The sequence below is a fragment of the Phyllopteryx taeniolatus genome, chromosome 5 (assembly GCF_024500385.1).
Source record: "Phyllopteryx taeniolatus isolate TA_2022b chromosome 5, UOR_Ptae_1.2, whole genome shotgun sequence".
In the NCBI taxonomy this organism is placed as follows: Eukaryota; Metazoa; Chordata; class Actinopteri; order Syngnathiformes; family Syngnathidae; genus Phyllopteryx; species Phyllopteryx taeniolatus.
Window position 1 is genome coordinate 4,739,324 of NC_084506.1, and position 17,786 is coordinate 4,757,109.

The 17,786-nt window shown below is 44.1% G+C and overlaps 1 protein-coding gene across 9 annotated transcripts in view; it reads right to left on the bottom strand.

Annotated features, from left to right (window-relative positions):
• The window catches only part of dnajc24 (DnaJ (Hsp40) homolog, subfamily C, member 24), a 36,123-nt gene extending 18,781 nt beyond the window's left edge, over positions 1–17,342 (bottom strand). For 5 of the 9 annotated variants that reach the window (XM_061772910.1, XM_061772908.1, XM_061772909.1 and 2 more), the window contains exons 1-3: positions 16,831–16,961; positions 16,375–16,478; positions 5,488–5,623 (exon numbers count right to left, since the gene is read on the bottom strand). In XM_061772910.1, the coding sequence (XP_061628894.1) occupies positions 5,488–5,623; positions 16,375–16,476 (238 nt within the window). In that variant the 5' untranslated portion in view covers positions 16,477–16,478; positions 16,831–16,961. Of the gene's footprint in view, positions 1–5,487; positions 5,624–16,374; positions 16,479–16,804; positions 16,962–17,239 lie in introns of those variants that run through there. The other 4 variants (XM_061772904.1, XM_061772905.1, XM_061772902.1 and 1 more) reach the window with 4 other exon arrangements.
• Between the last annotated feature and the right edge of the window lie 444 nt (positions 17,343–17,786).

Below are 17,786 nucleotides of genomic sequence, written 5' to 3' on the forward strand. Positions count from 1 at the left end.
TTATCCAGGTCAGGCAGTTATAAGATCTACCTAGCAGCAGACAGCATAGTAAAACAAAGTAAAATAAAAATACAAAAAAGCATTACCCTCGTCGGTAGCATGTAAAATTAATGCTTGCCCGGATGACAATTTTTTTACGGCAATGTGGCCCCTGAGCCAAAAAGTTTGGGCACCCCTGGGTTAAGGTCTGGTGAGTGACTTGGCCAGTCTAAGACCTTCCAGTTGTTCCCCTGATGAAGTCCTTTGTGTTGGCAGTGTGTTTTGGGTCATTGTCTTGTTGCATGATGAATCTTCTCCCGATTAACTAGGCTGCATTTTTTCTGTAAATTGCCAGACAAAATTGTTTCGTTACATCAATAAAGACGAGTGAGCCCATTCCAGAAGCAGCCATGCAAGCCCAAACCATGACATTACCTCCACCATGCTTCACAGATGAGCTTTTGCGTTTTGGATCATAAGCATATCCTTTCTTTTTTTGGCTTTTCCATCACTTTGGAAGAGGTTATTCTTGGTCTCATCAGTCCATAAAACTTTGTTCCAAAACCTTTGTGACTCATTTCTGTAATCATTTGCAAACTCCAATCTGGCCTTCTGATTCTTTTTGATGATGAGTGGTTTGCATCTCGTGTTATGGCCTGTATATTTCTTCTCTCGAAGTCTTCTTCAAACAATTGATTGTGATCCCTTCACCCATGCCCTGTGGAGGTCGGCAGTGATGTCACTGAGTGTTGTCTTTGAGTGTTTCTTCACAGCGCTCACGTTTCAACTGCTGCACAATGTTGTATCAACTGCTGTTGATACCCTTGGCCGACCTGTTCGATGTCTGTTGCTTAGTACACCAGTAGTTTCTTTCTTTTTCAGAACATTCCAAAATTGTTGTGTTGGCTAAGCCCTTTGTTTGTGCAATAGCTCTGATCGATTTTCCCTCTTCTTTCAGCTTCACAATGGTTTGCTTTTCTCCCATGGACAGCTCTCTGGTCTTCATGTTTGCTTAACAGCAGTTTTCACATGTGAAACCCGGAGCCAAAAACAACACTATCGAATGTTTAAGCAATCAATCAAAAAGGCAACGCCTAAGAAACTAGAAACGCCCATCAGTCACATGTTCCAATACTTTTGCTCTCTGGAAAACCACGTGGCTTCAAACAAAAGGTGCTCTGCCCGAGTTGTTTAATACATCTAGATGTAAATATTATGAAAGAAAAGCTGGAATTCTGAACTTTGGTCTCATATTCATCCTTTGTTCTGAAACTCAAATGTATTCAGTATGCAAAAAAATACAAAGGAATTACAATACTTTTGGAGGAGACTGTACATACATATAAATATATATATCCATCCATTTACTTACGCTTATCCGAGGTCGGGTCGCGGGGACAGAAGCTTTAGCAGGGACACCCAGACTTCCCTCTCCCCAGCCACTTCAACCAGCTCTTCCGGAGGGATCCTGAGGCGTTCCCAGGCCAGTCGAGAGACGTAGTCTCTCCAGCGTGTCCTGGGTCATCCCCGGGGTCTCCTTCCAGTGGGACGTGCCCAAAACACCTCACCAGGGAGGAGTCCGGGAGGAAAACGAATCAGATGCCCCAGCCACCTCATCTGGCTCCTCTCGATGTGGAGGAGCAGCGGCTCTACTCTGAGATCCTCCCGGACGACCAAGCTTCTCACCCTCTCTCTAAGGGAGAGCCCGGCTACCCTGTGGAGGAAACACATTTCGGCCGCTTGTATCCGGGATTCTTGTTCTTTCGGTCACGACCCACAGCTCGTGACCATCGGTGAGGGTAGGAACGTAGATCGACGGGTAAATGGAGAACGTCGCTTTTCGGCTTAGCTCCTTCTTTACCACAACGGACCAATACAAAGTCTGCATCACTGCAGACGCTGCACCGATCCGCCTGTCGATCTCCCGTTCCATTCTTCCCTCACTCGTGAAGAAGACCCAAAGATACTTGAACTCCTCCACTTGGGGTAGGATCTCATCCCCGACATGGAGAGGGCACGCCACCCTTTTCCGACTGAGGACCATGGTCTCAGATTTGGAGGTGTTCACACTCTGCAGCGAACCGCTCCAGTGAGAGTTGGAGATCACGGCTTGATGAAGCAAACAGAACCACATCATCTGCAAAAAGCAGAGATGCAATTCAGAGGCCATCAAACCGGACCCCCTCTACACCTCGACTGCATCTAGAAATTGTGTCCATTAAAGTTATGAATAGAATCAGTGACAAAGGGCAGCATTAGCGGACAACCACCCGTCTGCCAATCGAGAGGCACTGTCCCCGCGATGTTGCACAGGCGTGGCAAACAGGACAGCCCCACAACATCCAGAGCCTTTAGGAATGCCGGGCGAATCTCATCCACTCCCGGGGCCTTGTCACCAAGGAGCTTTTTAACCACCTCGGTGACCTCAACCCCGCCTACAAGAACCCAGATGCTGCTTCCTCATGGGAAGGCGTGTCGGTGGAATTAAAGAGGTCTTCGAAGTATTCTCTCCACCGATTCAAAACGTCCCGAGTCGAGGTCAGCAGCACCCCAACCCCACTATACACAGTGTTGATGCTGCGCTGCTTCCCCCTCCTGAAACGCCGGATGGTGGACCACAATTTCCTCGAAGCCGTCCGGGAGTATTTCTCCAAGGCCTCACCAAACAAGTTTTTGCTTCAGCGACCACCAAAGCTGCATTCCGCTTGGCCAGCCGGTACCCATCAGCTGCCTCAGGAGTCCCACAGGCCAAAAAGGGCCAATATGACTCCTCCTTCACCTTGACGGCATCCCTCACCGTTGGTGTCCACCAAGGGGTTTGGGGATTGCCACCACGACAGGCAACGACCACCTTACGGCCGCAGCTCCGGTTGCCCGCATCAGCAATGGAGGCCCGGAACATGGTCCACTCGGACTCGATGTCCCTCGACTCCCCCGGAACATGACCAAAGTTCTGTCGGAGATGTGAGTTGAAACTGCTTCTGGCAGGGAATTCTGCCTGACGTTCCCAGCAGACCCTCAAAATACGTTTGGGGATGCCACGCCGGACCGGCATCTTGGCACACCATCGGAGCCAACTCACCACCAGGTGGTGATCAGTTGACAGCTCCGCCCATCTCTTCACCCGAGTGTCCAAGACATGCGGCCGCAAGTCTGATGATACGACCACAAAGTCGATCATTAAACTGCGACCTAGGGTGTCCTGGTGTACGTGTGGACACCCTTATGATTGAACATGGTGTTCGTTATGGACGATCCGTGATGAGCACAGAAGTCCAATAACAGAACACCGCTCGGGTTATGATCGGGGGTCCGTTCCTCCCAATCACACCCTTCCAGGTCTCACTGTCTTTGCCCACGTGAGCATTGAAGTCCCCCAGCAGAATGATGGGAGTCCCCAGCGGGAGCACTCTCCAGCACCCCCTCTAAGGACTCCAAAAAGGGTGGGTACTCTTAACTGCTGTTTGGTGCATAGGCACAAACAACAGTCAGGACCCGTCATGCCGCCCGAAGGGGGAGGGAGGCTACCCTCTCGTCCACCGGGGTGAACCCCAACGTACAGGCGCCGAGCCGGGGTGCAATAAGTATACCCACACCTCCTCGGCGCCGCTCACCGTGGGCAACTCCAGAGTGGAAGAGAGTCCAACCCCTCTCGAGAGGACTGGTACCAGAGCCCAAACTGTGTATGGAGGCTTGAATGAAAATGAACAGTCCTTCGAAAACCGTTCACAGACGCCAGAAAGAGCGTTTTCTTAACGTTAATCAAGCGGAAAGGAACAGAGTTCAGTTCATGTTCGCCCAAAATATGAACTAGTTCATGAACTTTCGTTCGACAGCACTCATAATTAAGAGAAACGTTATGTTAGTCAAGTAGACTGACGTTAATCTCACTGATTTACGCTATGCTATCACCTTCTCTCGGGTCCCACGATGCTGCGTCTTTGGCGGAAAGGTCCAGGTTACATTGAACGTGTGCTCGCCTTGCATCTCACTATGAAATGCTACCACACGTTTGCCATTTCTGTCTCTTTTTTCTCTTCTCAACTGGGCGTCGCATGTTGCCGCTCCTTCAACCGAAGAACTTCACTTCTGTATTCTACTTCCCATGCATTGGTGATGTAAGTGCGCTCTGTCACATACGCCCCAACGTTCTTCCACCTTCGCGAGTGTCTCTGTGATAAAACTGTGATTCACAGTTTTGTACAGTTTGCTTTTCAATGTTTTTTGGAGCGAAAAATTGTAATTTTTAAGTCAGAAACAGAGGAACATTCTTAAAGGCTAAGCAGGTTTAGAAACAGCCAAGTACCAATAAATAATCATGGGACTCCTACTTTGCTTCACTTCCTCCACTTTGTGATATTGTAAAATTATTGATATGTCTGAGCAGCCTTTGAAATGTGGACATTTCAATTCAAGCGAGGGAAGTATGAAAGATTATTTTTGCATTGATGTCTGTATTTATCTGGAGTGGACCTATTTTATTATTTCATTTTTTCATGTTTGGCGGATGGATATGTTGTAACGGGAATCAGAATCCTCACTCCCTCCTTCGTGTGATGTTCTTTCACACACGACTTTTGGCTTGAGATAAACCCTCATGGCATGATGCACGACTGGTTAGCACATCTGCCTCAAAGTTCTGAGGACCGGGGTTCAAATCCCGGCCCCACCTGTGTGGAGTTTGCATGTTCTCCCCGTGCGTGCGTGGGTTTTCTCACGGTACTCCAGTTTCCTCCCACATCCCAAAAACATGCGAGGTCGGTTGATTGAAGACTCTAAATTGCCCGTAGGTATGAATGTGAGGGCGAATGGTTGTTTGTTTAAATGTGCCCTGCGATTAGCTGGCGTTCAGGGTGTACCCCGCCTCTTGCCCAAAGATAGCCGGAATAAGCGCCAGCACACCTAGTGAGGATAAGCGGTACAGAAAAATGGATGGATGGATAAACCCTCACTAGAACACGACTGAAGAGTGACACTGGTACAATATGCTTCAATAATTCGGCAGAACCTCTCTTCGAGGAGGGGACAGACGCTGGGGCGGTGGGACGCAAGTGCCGATTCACAGAGCTTCCTGGTGGCGGCCGCCTCGAGCCAGGATGCTGGCAACACTCTGACTGACATAGTACGCCGTAGCAAGTTGCGCTTCCACATCCCTTCCAACACAGACAGCACAATCAGTGTATTTCTTGCGACGTACCCACACAGTCACATGGGTAAAGCATCCAATTGGGTGTGTTTACAATCGAATAAGGAAGTGAAGCACTCTAGCAGCCTGGCTAAGCGGCGTGGCTTCGTATAGGTGTCCCAAAACAAAATTGTAACACAAACAGCTCATTATTTTACACAGAGAAAAGACCACAACAATAGAGGAACTTTTAATTTTTCAATTTCCCAATATTGTGACATCCCTAATATTTATGTTATCGACCATGTTGCACTGCTAAAGGCTAGTACTTTTGAACCAAATGCTCTTTCAACCACTACTGTCTGGCGTTGATAGGTTGTTACCTCTCCTCTGTTGATCATATTGATTCCTAGTTTCATGCTCACACAGGATTTTCCAGGCTGCATCTATTTCAAGAAACATCTTCATTCCAGACTCTGCTTCTGAGTCACACACATCTCCAAGACGGTCCGGGTGACACTGTTAAAACAAACAAGCATTGGGAGAACACACATAAGAAAGAGATGGACATTCTAGGAGGGGGGGAACAAAAAAACATTTAATGTGCAGCAAAAGCGTGTGTAACAGACACGCCATAAACCAGATGTCCACAGTTCTGATAGTTCTCCATTCTCACCTTCTGCCCTGCTGAAACAGACGGTCACAAGAAGCCTGGTTTATGTCACCCGTACCATAACCTAATTAACAGCTCCCCGAAAAATGTGGGCTTCCAGTCATCATGGTGCGCAGGACCAAGATACCAACCAAAAGTTTGGAAAACCCTCCGTTCCAAGAAACTCAAAATAACATTTCAAAGAACCATTTGCTCCTTTGAAATGCATGCAAGTCCCTCTGGGACAATTGATGCAACACAAGCGACACCCGCTGGGGGTGGAGAGTTACCGCCACAGATTTCTCCGAATTTGAATGTTTGTTTAATATTTTACCAACTTTGCGCCCAGTATAAATCATGACACCAATGTCACTGATGTTTGCTTGCCAGAGGTCTGATCTCAAATCTGATTGCCAACTGAATCAGATGAGATGTTTCACCTCAAACAACTCAAATGTCATGTTCCAAATATTAAAATACTCTCAGCCGCCACATAAAATTTTAAACTCATTGCATAGATTTAACAGGGTGTGTGTGTGTGACAATGCAAAGCGAGGAACCGATTTCGTTATCTTAGATCCAATAATTAATCTTTTGTTTCCACTGGTTGAAAACCACTAATAATCCTAAAATGAAAATCCATACTAAGAGGCACGGTCTGCCTTCTGTTTGGTCTCTGGGCCAGACCCCCTCTCTCCTGTGCATAAAAGGCTGAAGCCCCTTTTTTTCTGGGCTCACTCTCGTTTTTCAACTTACAGAAGAAACTGCCGCCCAGACGGGGAGCCCCACCTCTCACCACAAGGTGGCGGAGATGCACCGAACCTTCCTACCGCACCGCCAAGCGCGGACCGCAGGAAGCACCTGCTGGCACCCCAAAACTACACTTTTGGGTGTGTGTGGGGGCAGTTTACGGTAAAAGATCCGTTAAGAAGAAATTGCAAGTTTTTCCCCTAAACTTTTCCCCTTTTCGCCACTGCACGTGCTCCGGCTACTCTGCACTTCGATTCCTTTTTTTTTTTTTTTCCCTTCTCCTTTTTCTTCCAACCACCCTTTTCGGCGTCCTTGTCCAACCATCGGGAAGATCGACCAGCCTGCCGAAATTGTGTTCTATGCAACGTGAGTTCAACGTGCTGTCTTACTCAGTACAAATTGGTGCATATTTTGGTTTAAATTAACGGTAACAGAAATTCCCAACTCACCGCGCATGATGTTTCCACCCTCACATCACAAGTTCAGTCATTTACTCAACAATTTGTTCTTTACATACGTTTGCTTGAAATATTTGTGGTCCAGTCCCTCTGCGTTGTTTCCCTGTAGTTTTCCCTTTTAGATTTAATTAAATTTTCAATAAAATCCTACTTCCTGTCGTGCGTTGTGTGTGCTTGAGTTTAAGAGTAAAGCCGCTGAAATCGAGGACACGTATTTCATTGCTGTAGCAACCTTCAGATGAGGCTGATCGAGGTTTTTCACCCCATTAACAAAATTTTACACATCCAAAAATAAATGTGGTGCCCCTTTACGAGACAGAAACAGTTTGATTATAACGTTAAACGTAAAAATTTAGCTAAACCGCGGAGGCGTCGCTTCCACTGTATTCTTTTCCTAAATTAATTACGTTTTTATCCAAAACCAATATACAATACAGTGGACTAGTGGAAACATAATACAACAAGAGTTCCACACCTATTTTTTTAAAATGCATGAAAGTACTAAAACACAACAAGGGAAAGTTTCTAAAAGCTTCTTGGACACCTCACACAAAGGTGTCTATCTTGGTCTGGTTAGATCTTAGTGCAGTTTCCACTGGTTTAAAGAACACAGGGGCAGGGGGCGGACCCCCACCCCTCCGCGGCCCGACAACCGGGGGGGGTTGTCACAGGCCCCAGGAGTCAAGCTAAGAGAAATGTGAAAACCCACCACCCACCCTTTAACTAAGGTTACCAGGTCCCCGACTGGCAACCATTATCCCTGTACCGTGGTGGTGTGTGGTGGGGTGACCTGCAACCGTCACCCCCACCCGGGCCAACCAGCACCCTAAAGATGTGTGAATGTATGTAGTGCCTTAAACATCTGCAGGTCCAGGCAAGGGAAAACGTCCTCCTGAATTCTTAAACATCATAGGCGTTTTTGGAGCTGTGCGTTGTCTGGTCCCTCACCTAGGACCTGTTTGCCATGGGTGACCCTGCCAGGGGCATAAAGCCCCAGACAACTTAGCTCCTAGGATCATTGGGACACACAAACCCCTCAAGCTCAAGAAGTGGCTACTTAGGAACCAAATTTATAATGCTAAACAACAACTTGATTGCATATTATCAAAAAGAACGGAGTTCCTACTACAACAGCTTAGATACACTAATTTCAAGCACAATAAATCAGGAAAATTTCTCACAAAACAACTTTAACGTAACAAAGAAAAAAACAATTACATCTGTCCAAGACTCAAATAGCAAATTTACTCAATCACCACAGGATATTCATAATATATTTTACAACTACTACAGTAGTTTGTATTCATCCCATTATAAGCCGAATAAAAACAACTGAAACATTTTTCAATAACCTAAACATCCCTCAATTAACTTCAGAAAGTAAAGAGTTTTTAGATGCCCCATAAACCCTCGCAGTTACATAAGGCCTTAAAGGAAGAGCTTCAGGCAATGATGGGTTTTCCACTGAGTTCGATAAACATTTCTGGTGTATACTAGAACCACTGTTTTTCAGAATGGTGATAGAGATAAAAGACAAAGGCCTGTTTAGAAGTCATATGAATACAGCTGCAATAAAATTATTACTGAAACCAAGGAAAGACCACACTCTTCAGGCTAATTACCGACCGCTATCACTAATTAATACAGACATCAAAGTCATCTCTAAGGCTTGAGCCAACAGACGAGAAAGAAATTCTCCCGTCGTTAATACTTTCTGACCAAACAGGTTTCATTCAAGGACAGAGCTCCACCAACAATGTCAGGCGACTGATAAACACAATAAGTATGTCTCAGCATAATAACCTAAAAACGATTGTCTTGTCACTAGACGCAGAAAAAGCTTTTGACATTGTTAACTGGTGTTTTCTTTTTGATGTACTTCACAAATTTGGCTTCGGTGACTCATATATTCACTGGATCGCAATGTAATACAACTCACCCAAAGCAACTTTCAACACAAATGGGGTCACATCACAAAGTTTCACTTTACAACCCCAATTCCAATGAAGTTGTGACATTGTGTTAAACATAAATAAAAACAGAATACAACGATTTGCAAATCCTGTTCAACCTATATTTAATGGAATACACTAAAAATATTTAATATTCAAACTGATAAACTTTATTGTTTTTAGCAAATAATCATTAATCATTTTATGGCTGCAACACATTCCAAAAAAGCAGGGACAGGTGGCAAAAAAGACTGAAAAAGTTGACAGGTGGGTGCCATGATTGGGTATAAAAGGAGCTTCCCTGAATTGCTCAGTCATTCACAAGCCAAGATGTGGCGAGGTTCACCTCTTTGTGAACAAGTACATGAGAAAATAGTCGAACAGTTTAAGGACAATGTTCCTCACCGTACAATTGCAAGGAATTTAGGGATTTTTATCATCTACGGTCCATAATATCATCAAAAGGTTCAGAGAATCTGGAGAAATCACTGAATGAAAGCGGCAAGGCTGAAAACCAACATTGAATGCTGTGACCTTTGATCCCACAGGCGGCACTGCATCAAAAACCGACATCAATCTGTAAAGGATATCATCACATGGGCTCAGGAACACTTCAGAAAACCAATGTCAGTAAATACAGTTCGACGTTACAGCCGTAAGTGCAACTTGAAACTCTACTATGCAAAGTAAAAGCCTTTTATCAACAACACCCAGAAACACCACCGGTTTCTCTGGGACCGAGCTCATCTAAGATGGACTGCTGCAAAGTGAAAAAGTGTTCTGTGGTCCAACGAGTCCACATTTCAAATTTATTTTGGAAATTGTGGATGTCGTGTCCTCCGGGCCACTAACCCATTAGTGCCAATGGCATGGGTAACTTAACACATCTGTGAAGGCACCATTAATGCTAAAAAGGTACAGACAGGTTTTGGAGAAACATATGTTGCCATCCAAGCAACATCTTTTTCATGGACGCCACTGCTTATTTCAGCAAGACAATGTCAAACCACATTCTGCGTGTGTTACAACAGCGTGGCTTCGTAGTAAAAGAATGCGGGTACTAGACTGGCCTGCCTGCAGTCCAGACCTGTCTCTCATTGAAAATGTGTGGCGCATTATGAAGCGTAAAATACGACAACGGAGACCCCGGACTGTTGGACAGCTGAAGCTGTACATCAAGCAAGAATGGGAAAGAATTCCACCTACAAAGCTTCAACAATTAGTGTCCTCAGTTCCCAAACGTTTATTGAATGTTGTTAAAAGAAAAGGTGATGTAACACAGTGGTAAACATGACCATGTCCCAGCTTTTTTGGAACGTGTTGCAGCCATAAAATTCTCAGTTCATGATTATTTGCTAAAAACAATCAAGTTTATCAGTTTGAACATTAAATATTTTGTCTTTGTAGTGTATTCGATTAAATATAGGTTGAACATCATTTGCAAAATCATTGTCCATCCATCCATCCATTTTCTGAGCCGCTTCTCCTCACTAGGGTCGCGGGCATGCTGGAGCCTATCCCAGCTATCATCGGGCAGGAGGCGGGGTACACCCTGAACTGGTTGCCAGCCAATCGCAGGGCACATACAAAAAAACAACCATTTGCACTCACATTCACACCTACGGGCAATTTAGAGTTGTCAATTAACCTACCATGCATGTTTTTGGGATGTGGGAGGAAACCGGAGTGCCTGGAGAAAACCCACACAGGCACGGGGAGAACATGCAAACTCCACACAGGCGGGGCCGGGGATTGAACCCCGGTCCTCAGGACTGTCAGGCAGACGCTCTAACCAGCCGGCCACATTGTGTTTTGTTTTTATTTATGTTTAACACAACGTCCCAACTTCACTGGAATTGGGGTTGTAATTCCACAGAGATGTGAAAGACTCATTGCCTGTTACATAAAACGCTGGATTTCAGTTGTTGCTGCTGAGAATGGCCCAACCAGTTATTAGGTTTAGGGAGCCATTACTTTTAAACAGAAGGCCAGGTAACTTTGAGTCGTTTTTTCCATTATAAATTAAATCACTATTTAAAAACAGCATTTTAAGTTCACTTGGGTTATATTTGTCTAATTACATTTGTTTGAGGATCTTAAACATTTAGGTCGGGAAACTATGCAAAAATATAAGAATTTGAGAAGGGGGCCAATAATCTTTCACGGCATATTATTCTTCAAACTGTGTGAAAAAAAAATTATAATAACAACATTTGATTGTGACTTCTCCTTTTTTTATTGCAAATGTGCATCTCATTGAGTTTACCACACTGGCCCTCAGAGGCCAAGACTTAAAACAGGAGGAACAGCGATTGTCAATAAAACTAAAATCCATTTGCAGCATGAAGTTCAAAAGTGTATTTTCGCACATGTGGAGTAGGCAAATGATGGTCCCACCATATACTGACAGTGGGAAAAAAAAAAACTGAATTGAACTTTGTGGTTTTGCACTTATCCAGTATAATTTGTATTTACTATTTATTTTGATTATTTTTCATGGTTTTCTAATTTATGGCCCAGCCGGCCGGGCACAGCCTGAAGAGGCAACGTGGGTCCCCCTTCCTATGAGCTCTCCACCTGTGGGTCGGGTGCATAGTGAGCTGGGTGGCGGGCCAAGGCTACAGACACTGACTCTTGGGACGTGGAATGTCACCTTTCTGGGAGGGAAAGAGCCGGAGCTGGTGTGCGAGGTTGAGAAGCTCCAACGAGATATAGTCGGGCTCACCTCCACACACAGCTTGGGCTCCGATACCAGTCTTCTCTTTTTTTTTTTTTTTTTTTTTAAACCTGTCCTGCTCAGCTGCATGGCCTTGCAGAATAGTGGATCTGTATGCCTTTGTGCTGGAATAGAAATACTTCCTCTGGTTAATTTTTCTCTTTTAATTAATCTGATGTTTATTGAAACTGCAGCCAGACAGAAAAGGGCTTTTGGGGACAGAAAGGGGGACAAGGGGTCTAGGGGTGAGAACCACAGCAGAACAATAGTGAGACAGTCTAGATATTTAAACACAAGTAACATTACAACAGTTATTTGTAGATTGGGGGGGGGGTAGGGGTTGGAGGGGGGGGGACACCAGGTGAGGACATGCAATAACTAAACAAGAGAACCAGATAAGAGAGGACAGAAAAGGATAGGACAGGATGTGGGAAAATGAGGAAAGCAGTGCTACTGTCGAGTTGAGCAGTGGGATTATTATTTTTTTGGTGTCTAAACACCTGTAGGAACCTGTGCGTTGATATGTTAGGGTTTGGGGTTTACCATGACGAGAGGGTACCCTCCCTCAGCCTTCAGGTGGGGGGACGGGTCCTAACCTTTGTTTGTTCCTATGCACCAAACAGCAGTTCAGAGTACCAACCCTTTTTGGCGTCCTTGGAGGGGGTGATAGAGAGCGCTCCCGCTGGGAACTCCCTCGTTTTGCTTTGGGACTCCAACGCTCACATAGGCAATGACATTGAGACCTGGAGGGGCGTGATTGGGTGCCATTGTTGAGGCAGCCGACCAGAGCTGTGGCCCAAAGGTGGTCAGAGCCTGTCGTGGCAGCAATCGCCCAACCCATTGGTGGACACCAGCAGTAAGGGATGCAGTCAAGCTGATGAAGGAGTCCTATCAGGCCTTTTGGGCCTGTGGGACTCCGGAGGCAGCTGATGGGTACCGACTGGGTAAGCACAACGCAGCTTTGGTGTTTGCTGAGGCCATAGAGAACGACTTCAGGAAGGCTTTGAGGAAATTCTGGTCCACCATCCGGCATCTCAGGAGGGGGAAGCAGTGCACCGTGTATAGTGCAGACGGGGTGCTGCTGATCTCAACTCGGGTCATTGTGAGTCGGTGGGCCAAACACTTGGAAGACTTCAATTCCACCGACACGCTTTCTTATTAAGAAGCAGAGTCTGGGGACTGTGAGGCGGGTTCTTCCATCTCTGGGATTGAAGTCACCAAGGTGGTTAAAAAGCTCCTCGGTTGCAGGGCCCCAGAGGCGGATCTCCCCGGAGTTGCTAAAGGATCTGGACGTTGTGGGGCTGTCAGCTGAAATACCTCTGCAACATCACATGGACAAAGGGGGCCCGAGGGTGTGTTCCAACTTTTGGGAGATCACACTCCTCAGCTTCCCTGGTAACGTCTATTCAGGAGTTCTGGAGAGGAGGGTCCATCAGAAATTGGAATCTCAGATTTAGGAGGAGCAGTGTGGTTTTCGTCCCGGCCGTGGAACAGCTCAAGACCTTCAGCAGGGTCCTCGAGGGTGCATTGGAGCTTGCCCAACCAGTTTACATTTGTTTCGTGCACTTGGAGAAGGCATTCGACCATGTCCATCAGGGAGTCCTGTGACGGGTGCTCCGGGAGTATGGTGTACCGGGCTGTTCTGTCCCTGTACGACCGGTGTAAGAGTTTAGTCCACATTGCCGGCAGTAAGTCGGATTTGTTTCCAGTGAGAGTTGGACTCCAAGGACTCCAAGGCTGCCCTTTGTCACAGATTCTGTTCATTACCTTTATGGACAGAATATCCAAGCACAGCCGGGGTGTTGAGGGGGTCTGGTTTGATGACATTAGTATCACGTCGCTACTTTTTGAAGATGATGTGTTTCTGATGGCTGCATCAAGCCGTGATCTCCAACTTTCACTGGAACGGTTCGCAGCCGAGAGTGAAGCGGCTGGGATGAAAACCAATCCAAATCAACCAAATCTGGGGCCATGGTCCTCAGTCGGAAAAGGATGGAGTGCCCTCTCCGGGTCAGTGCAGAGATCCAAAAATGTGCGACCCCCCCCACCCGCAGCCCCAGCGAGTACACCTCTATATAACATTGTATATAAAGGATAATATAATCTAATCCTTATAAACGTTGAAGAAAGTACAAAAGAAAGAGATATAGACTGCCATTTACTGCAGTAGATGTGCAATTACACTTTATTCTAGTACGGCAAATAATGTTCTTCAGGGTCTCACACTAGGGGGTCGCGCCTCACTATTTGAGATGCACTGGGTTAACATAACATTATGCAATATTAAACACACTACACTTCTTTGAAGTATTTGTTTCAGAATATTGGTAGTGATAAGCTGACAGTTAGTGAATGCAATCATAAAGCGCATGCTGGTAGATCAACTTTGATTTTGTAAGTTGCACGTGTAAATGAAAAAACTGATTCGTAACATTGTTGAAATTGCAATTGTTTTTGTCAATAAATGCCAGATTGCTCATATGATTTGCAACAACAATTGCAACAAGATAATAATCAATGAATGTGAATATTTTCTGAATATACTTGTAATTATTTGGACCAAAACAATGTGAACATTTTTGAATAGTTGTTATTTAGAGCTTATTACGACATGAATATACCGGTCCGGCCCACGTAAGATCACGTTGGGGTGAATGTAGTCCACAAACTAAATTGAGTTTGACACCCCTGCTCGAGGGTGACAAAAATCAACCCTCCACATACTTTTGGCCACACACAAGAGCATTAAAGCAATTTTTTTTTGGTTTTTGTTTGTTAAAACAACTCTATTGTCAAATTACCACAAGGATCAACAATTATTGCACACCTTTCACCCTCTTTTTAGTCCCTGGCTCAAATCACACTGTTTTGAGGGGGCGGTCGTAGAAGAATATTGAAAACTGAAAAAGAATATAAAGAATATTGAATACAGCTATTGTATTGGATATCATATCGTCCAAGTGGTTCAGAATGCTCTGACCGGTTGTGTGTGTGTGTGTGTGTGTGTGTGTGTGTGTGTGTGTGTGTGTGTGTGTGTGCGTGGTGGGAGGGAAGGTAGTAGGGGAGTAGGGGGGGGGGGGGCGAGAGATGAGCCACTGCGGACTTTTGGAAAGAGGCGGGGTACACCCTGGACGAGTCGCCAGCCCATCACAGGGCATATATAGACAAACAGCCATCCACACTCACATTTACATCTCTCGACAATTTAGCTTCTTCAATTAATCTAACATGTTTTTGGAACGCCGAAGTACCGGCAGAAACCCTGAGTTCAATTTCAAACCAAGAACCTCGAGACGGTCAAGCAGATGTACTAATCATTACCGCACCTTGCTGCCCAGAAAGAGATCCACTATATGGCTGTTTATTTGATTACGGGCCTTTTTGTGGTCTTGATGTAAAATTTAAAGAAAAAATATATTTAAATAGATTTTTTTCAATAACCAGCAGTGGGCGTGCCTAATTATAAGTGTTGTCTAAAATTTCATGTTAATATTCGTATATTTTGACATTTTTTGAGTGGTTTTATGGTGGTATTTTACAGTTTTCACTCTGTCCCTAGCACAAGGTTTGGATATATGAAGCTATATTTTTCTACTAAAAAATGCTGAAATGGTGCAACCTTTACCATAAATTCCTTAAAATATAATTGAATTAATGATTTCTCATCATATATCCAAAACATTTCAAATTCTGTCTTTTATTTTTACTAAAATATGTCTGTCCCTTATAGTTGCTGTCATTACCGGCACATTGACCATTTTCAGATCAATAAAGTTTATTCAAAATCATTTATTGAATTCCCTGTGTCATTTTGTCTTGTCACTCAAGCACATGCTAGGCCAGAGAGAAGTCAGACATTATAAAATCTGGAAGAGTTAGTTTTTTCCTCATTTGTACCCTTAAGTCACATAATATTTTTATTGCATGTCATTACCAAATGACTTGCAGTGTTAATATGTTTAAAGATTTTCCTGTAAAAACTTGATAATCATATAAAAATGTTGTACAGGGCTAGCTAAAAGAAAATTTTAAGCTAACTCTACGAGCATTGCACAGTTAGCTAAAAATGTCTTTACCATCACGTCATTACCAACAAAAGATTAATCAATTTATAATCAATATGCCATTGTGGCGGTAATGACATTTCGCTAGGGCATAGGTGTCAAACTCAAGGCCGGGGCCAGATGCGGCCCGCCACATCATTTTATGTGGCCCGCGAAAGCAAATCATGCTCATCAACCTCTGTGATTTTTGCTAAAATCTGTACCCAAATTCCAAATTGTCATAATAATCAACAATAATGTTGAGATATTGCATTTTTCTGTTACCAAACCCTTCTTCCACAGTAACTTGAACAACTTGAACAAACTATTATCCTTGTCTTCTGATTTCAAAACTAGTTATCCCTCAATTTGTTGTGTAAGGGTAAAAATATGTTTTGGTGATTAAACATTTATATGGTTTCACTGTTCTAACTGCCGTCTGAGGGAAATCATAACTACAATGCAGCCCGAGACAAGAGTTTGACACCCCTGCTATAGGGTATCTGACAAAAAGAACAAATTAAAAATACATATCTCTGAAATCAATATATATGGACATGAACAGATTCTGACAAAAAGATGACAATTAAGGTAAGGTAGGTGCATATATAGTTTTTGTGACATTTTATTTTTGAGAAAAACAAAAATCCAAAGTGCCCGAAATCAACTAAACAACCATATACATATGCATCATTTTACCTGTAAGGCCAGCTTCTGATATCTGTGTCGGAGCTGCTGGAGTGAATCTGAAGGGCTGGCTCCGAGAACAGCATACAGATCCTTCTCTACTGCCTCACACATACCTGTACGAAAAATACATATTAACAGAAACCATGCCTGCCAAACTCAAACTCATTTAATTTTAGTTCCAGTCAGTTTGAATTGGGCATTTTTGTTTGTTTGTTTGTTTGTTTGTTTTGTGATATGTAAGCAAACGGTCTTGGCGCGTTCTACGTCAAACGTGATTACTTAAAAACGAACAATAAAAAGTATTTTCGTTGCCGTTTATTTAAACGCAGACACTGACATCCTCAAACGTGTTGGCAAACTACAAAAAGGCACACCCGTGAACAATGTGGCGGATCAAACCGTCAATCAGCTAATAACCACAATGAGCTGAAAAACACACATTTCGTTTGTCTGAATTGGTCAAACCTGGGTAAACGCTGTTGAAAGGTTGTTATGATATATCTATTCTTCCGAGCAAAGGTGCGCGCTGTTGTTGTCAGTCCGCAGGGGAAAAAAGGGTGCAAATATTAGTTCCGTGTCTCACAACCGATTATTGGTGCGTACACACCCGACAGTCCTTTTCCCTTCAGAATAAAAACGAAGAAAGAGACAATTTAGCACATATGGCTGAATTTATACTCAAGGCACAATCCCAATTTAATTCCTATATTCAATTTCTGATTGTCTGCTACACGTAATATTTCAAGTTACACAAATTCAACTTCAATGTGTTTACAGTCACTGATCGCATCAGAGAATCCGCACGCATATACACCGAAACCAAATACACGAATATCATGGCAGTGATAACCATATTTTTATAAATACACACCACCTTAATTTCTGAATTGTACATCAATTACGCCGCCATATTAGATGTGGCATAGTGGAGAACAGTGACGATGCCTCATTCAAGATTTGCTGCTTGGAGACGGGCGTCGACGCGGAGGCGGGGGGCGACACCCTGAATTGTTTGCCAGCCAATCGCAGGGCAGTATAAACAAAAAACTATGAGGGGCCGTTAGGGACATTTTTCAGGATTAGCTCTCACACTTACTATTCAACTGCTTTCACACATTCAAACTACTGAAAGGCTCATAAGTACTACTCAAACACTCTCATGCACACGAGTCTTGCGCTCATTAACACCACTCAAATGTTCTCATTGACAACTCAAATGCTCTCATTGATACTACTCAAATGCTCTCATACACACAAGTCTTGCTCTCATTAACACTACTCAAATGCTCTCATTTACACAAGTCAAATGCTCTCATTTACACTACTCAAATGCTCTCATTTACACTACTCAAATGCTCTCATTGACACTACTCAAATGCTCTCATACACACGAGTCTTGCTCTCATTAACACTACTCAAAT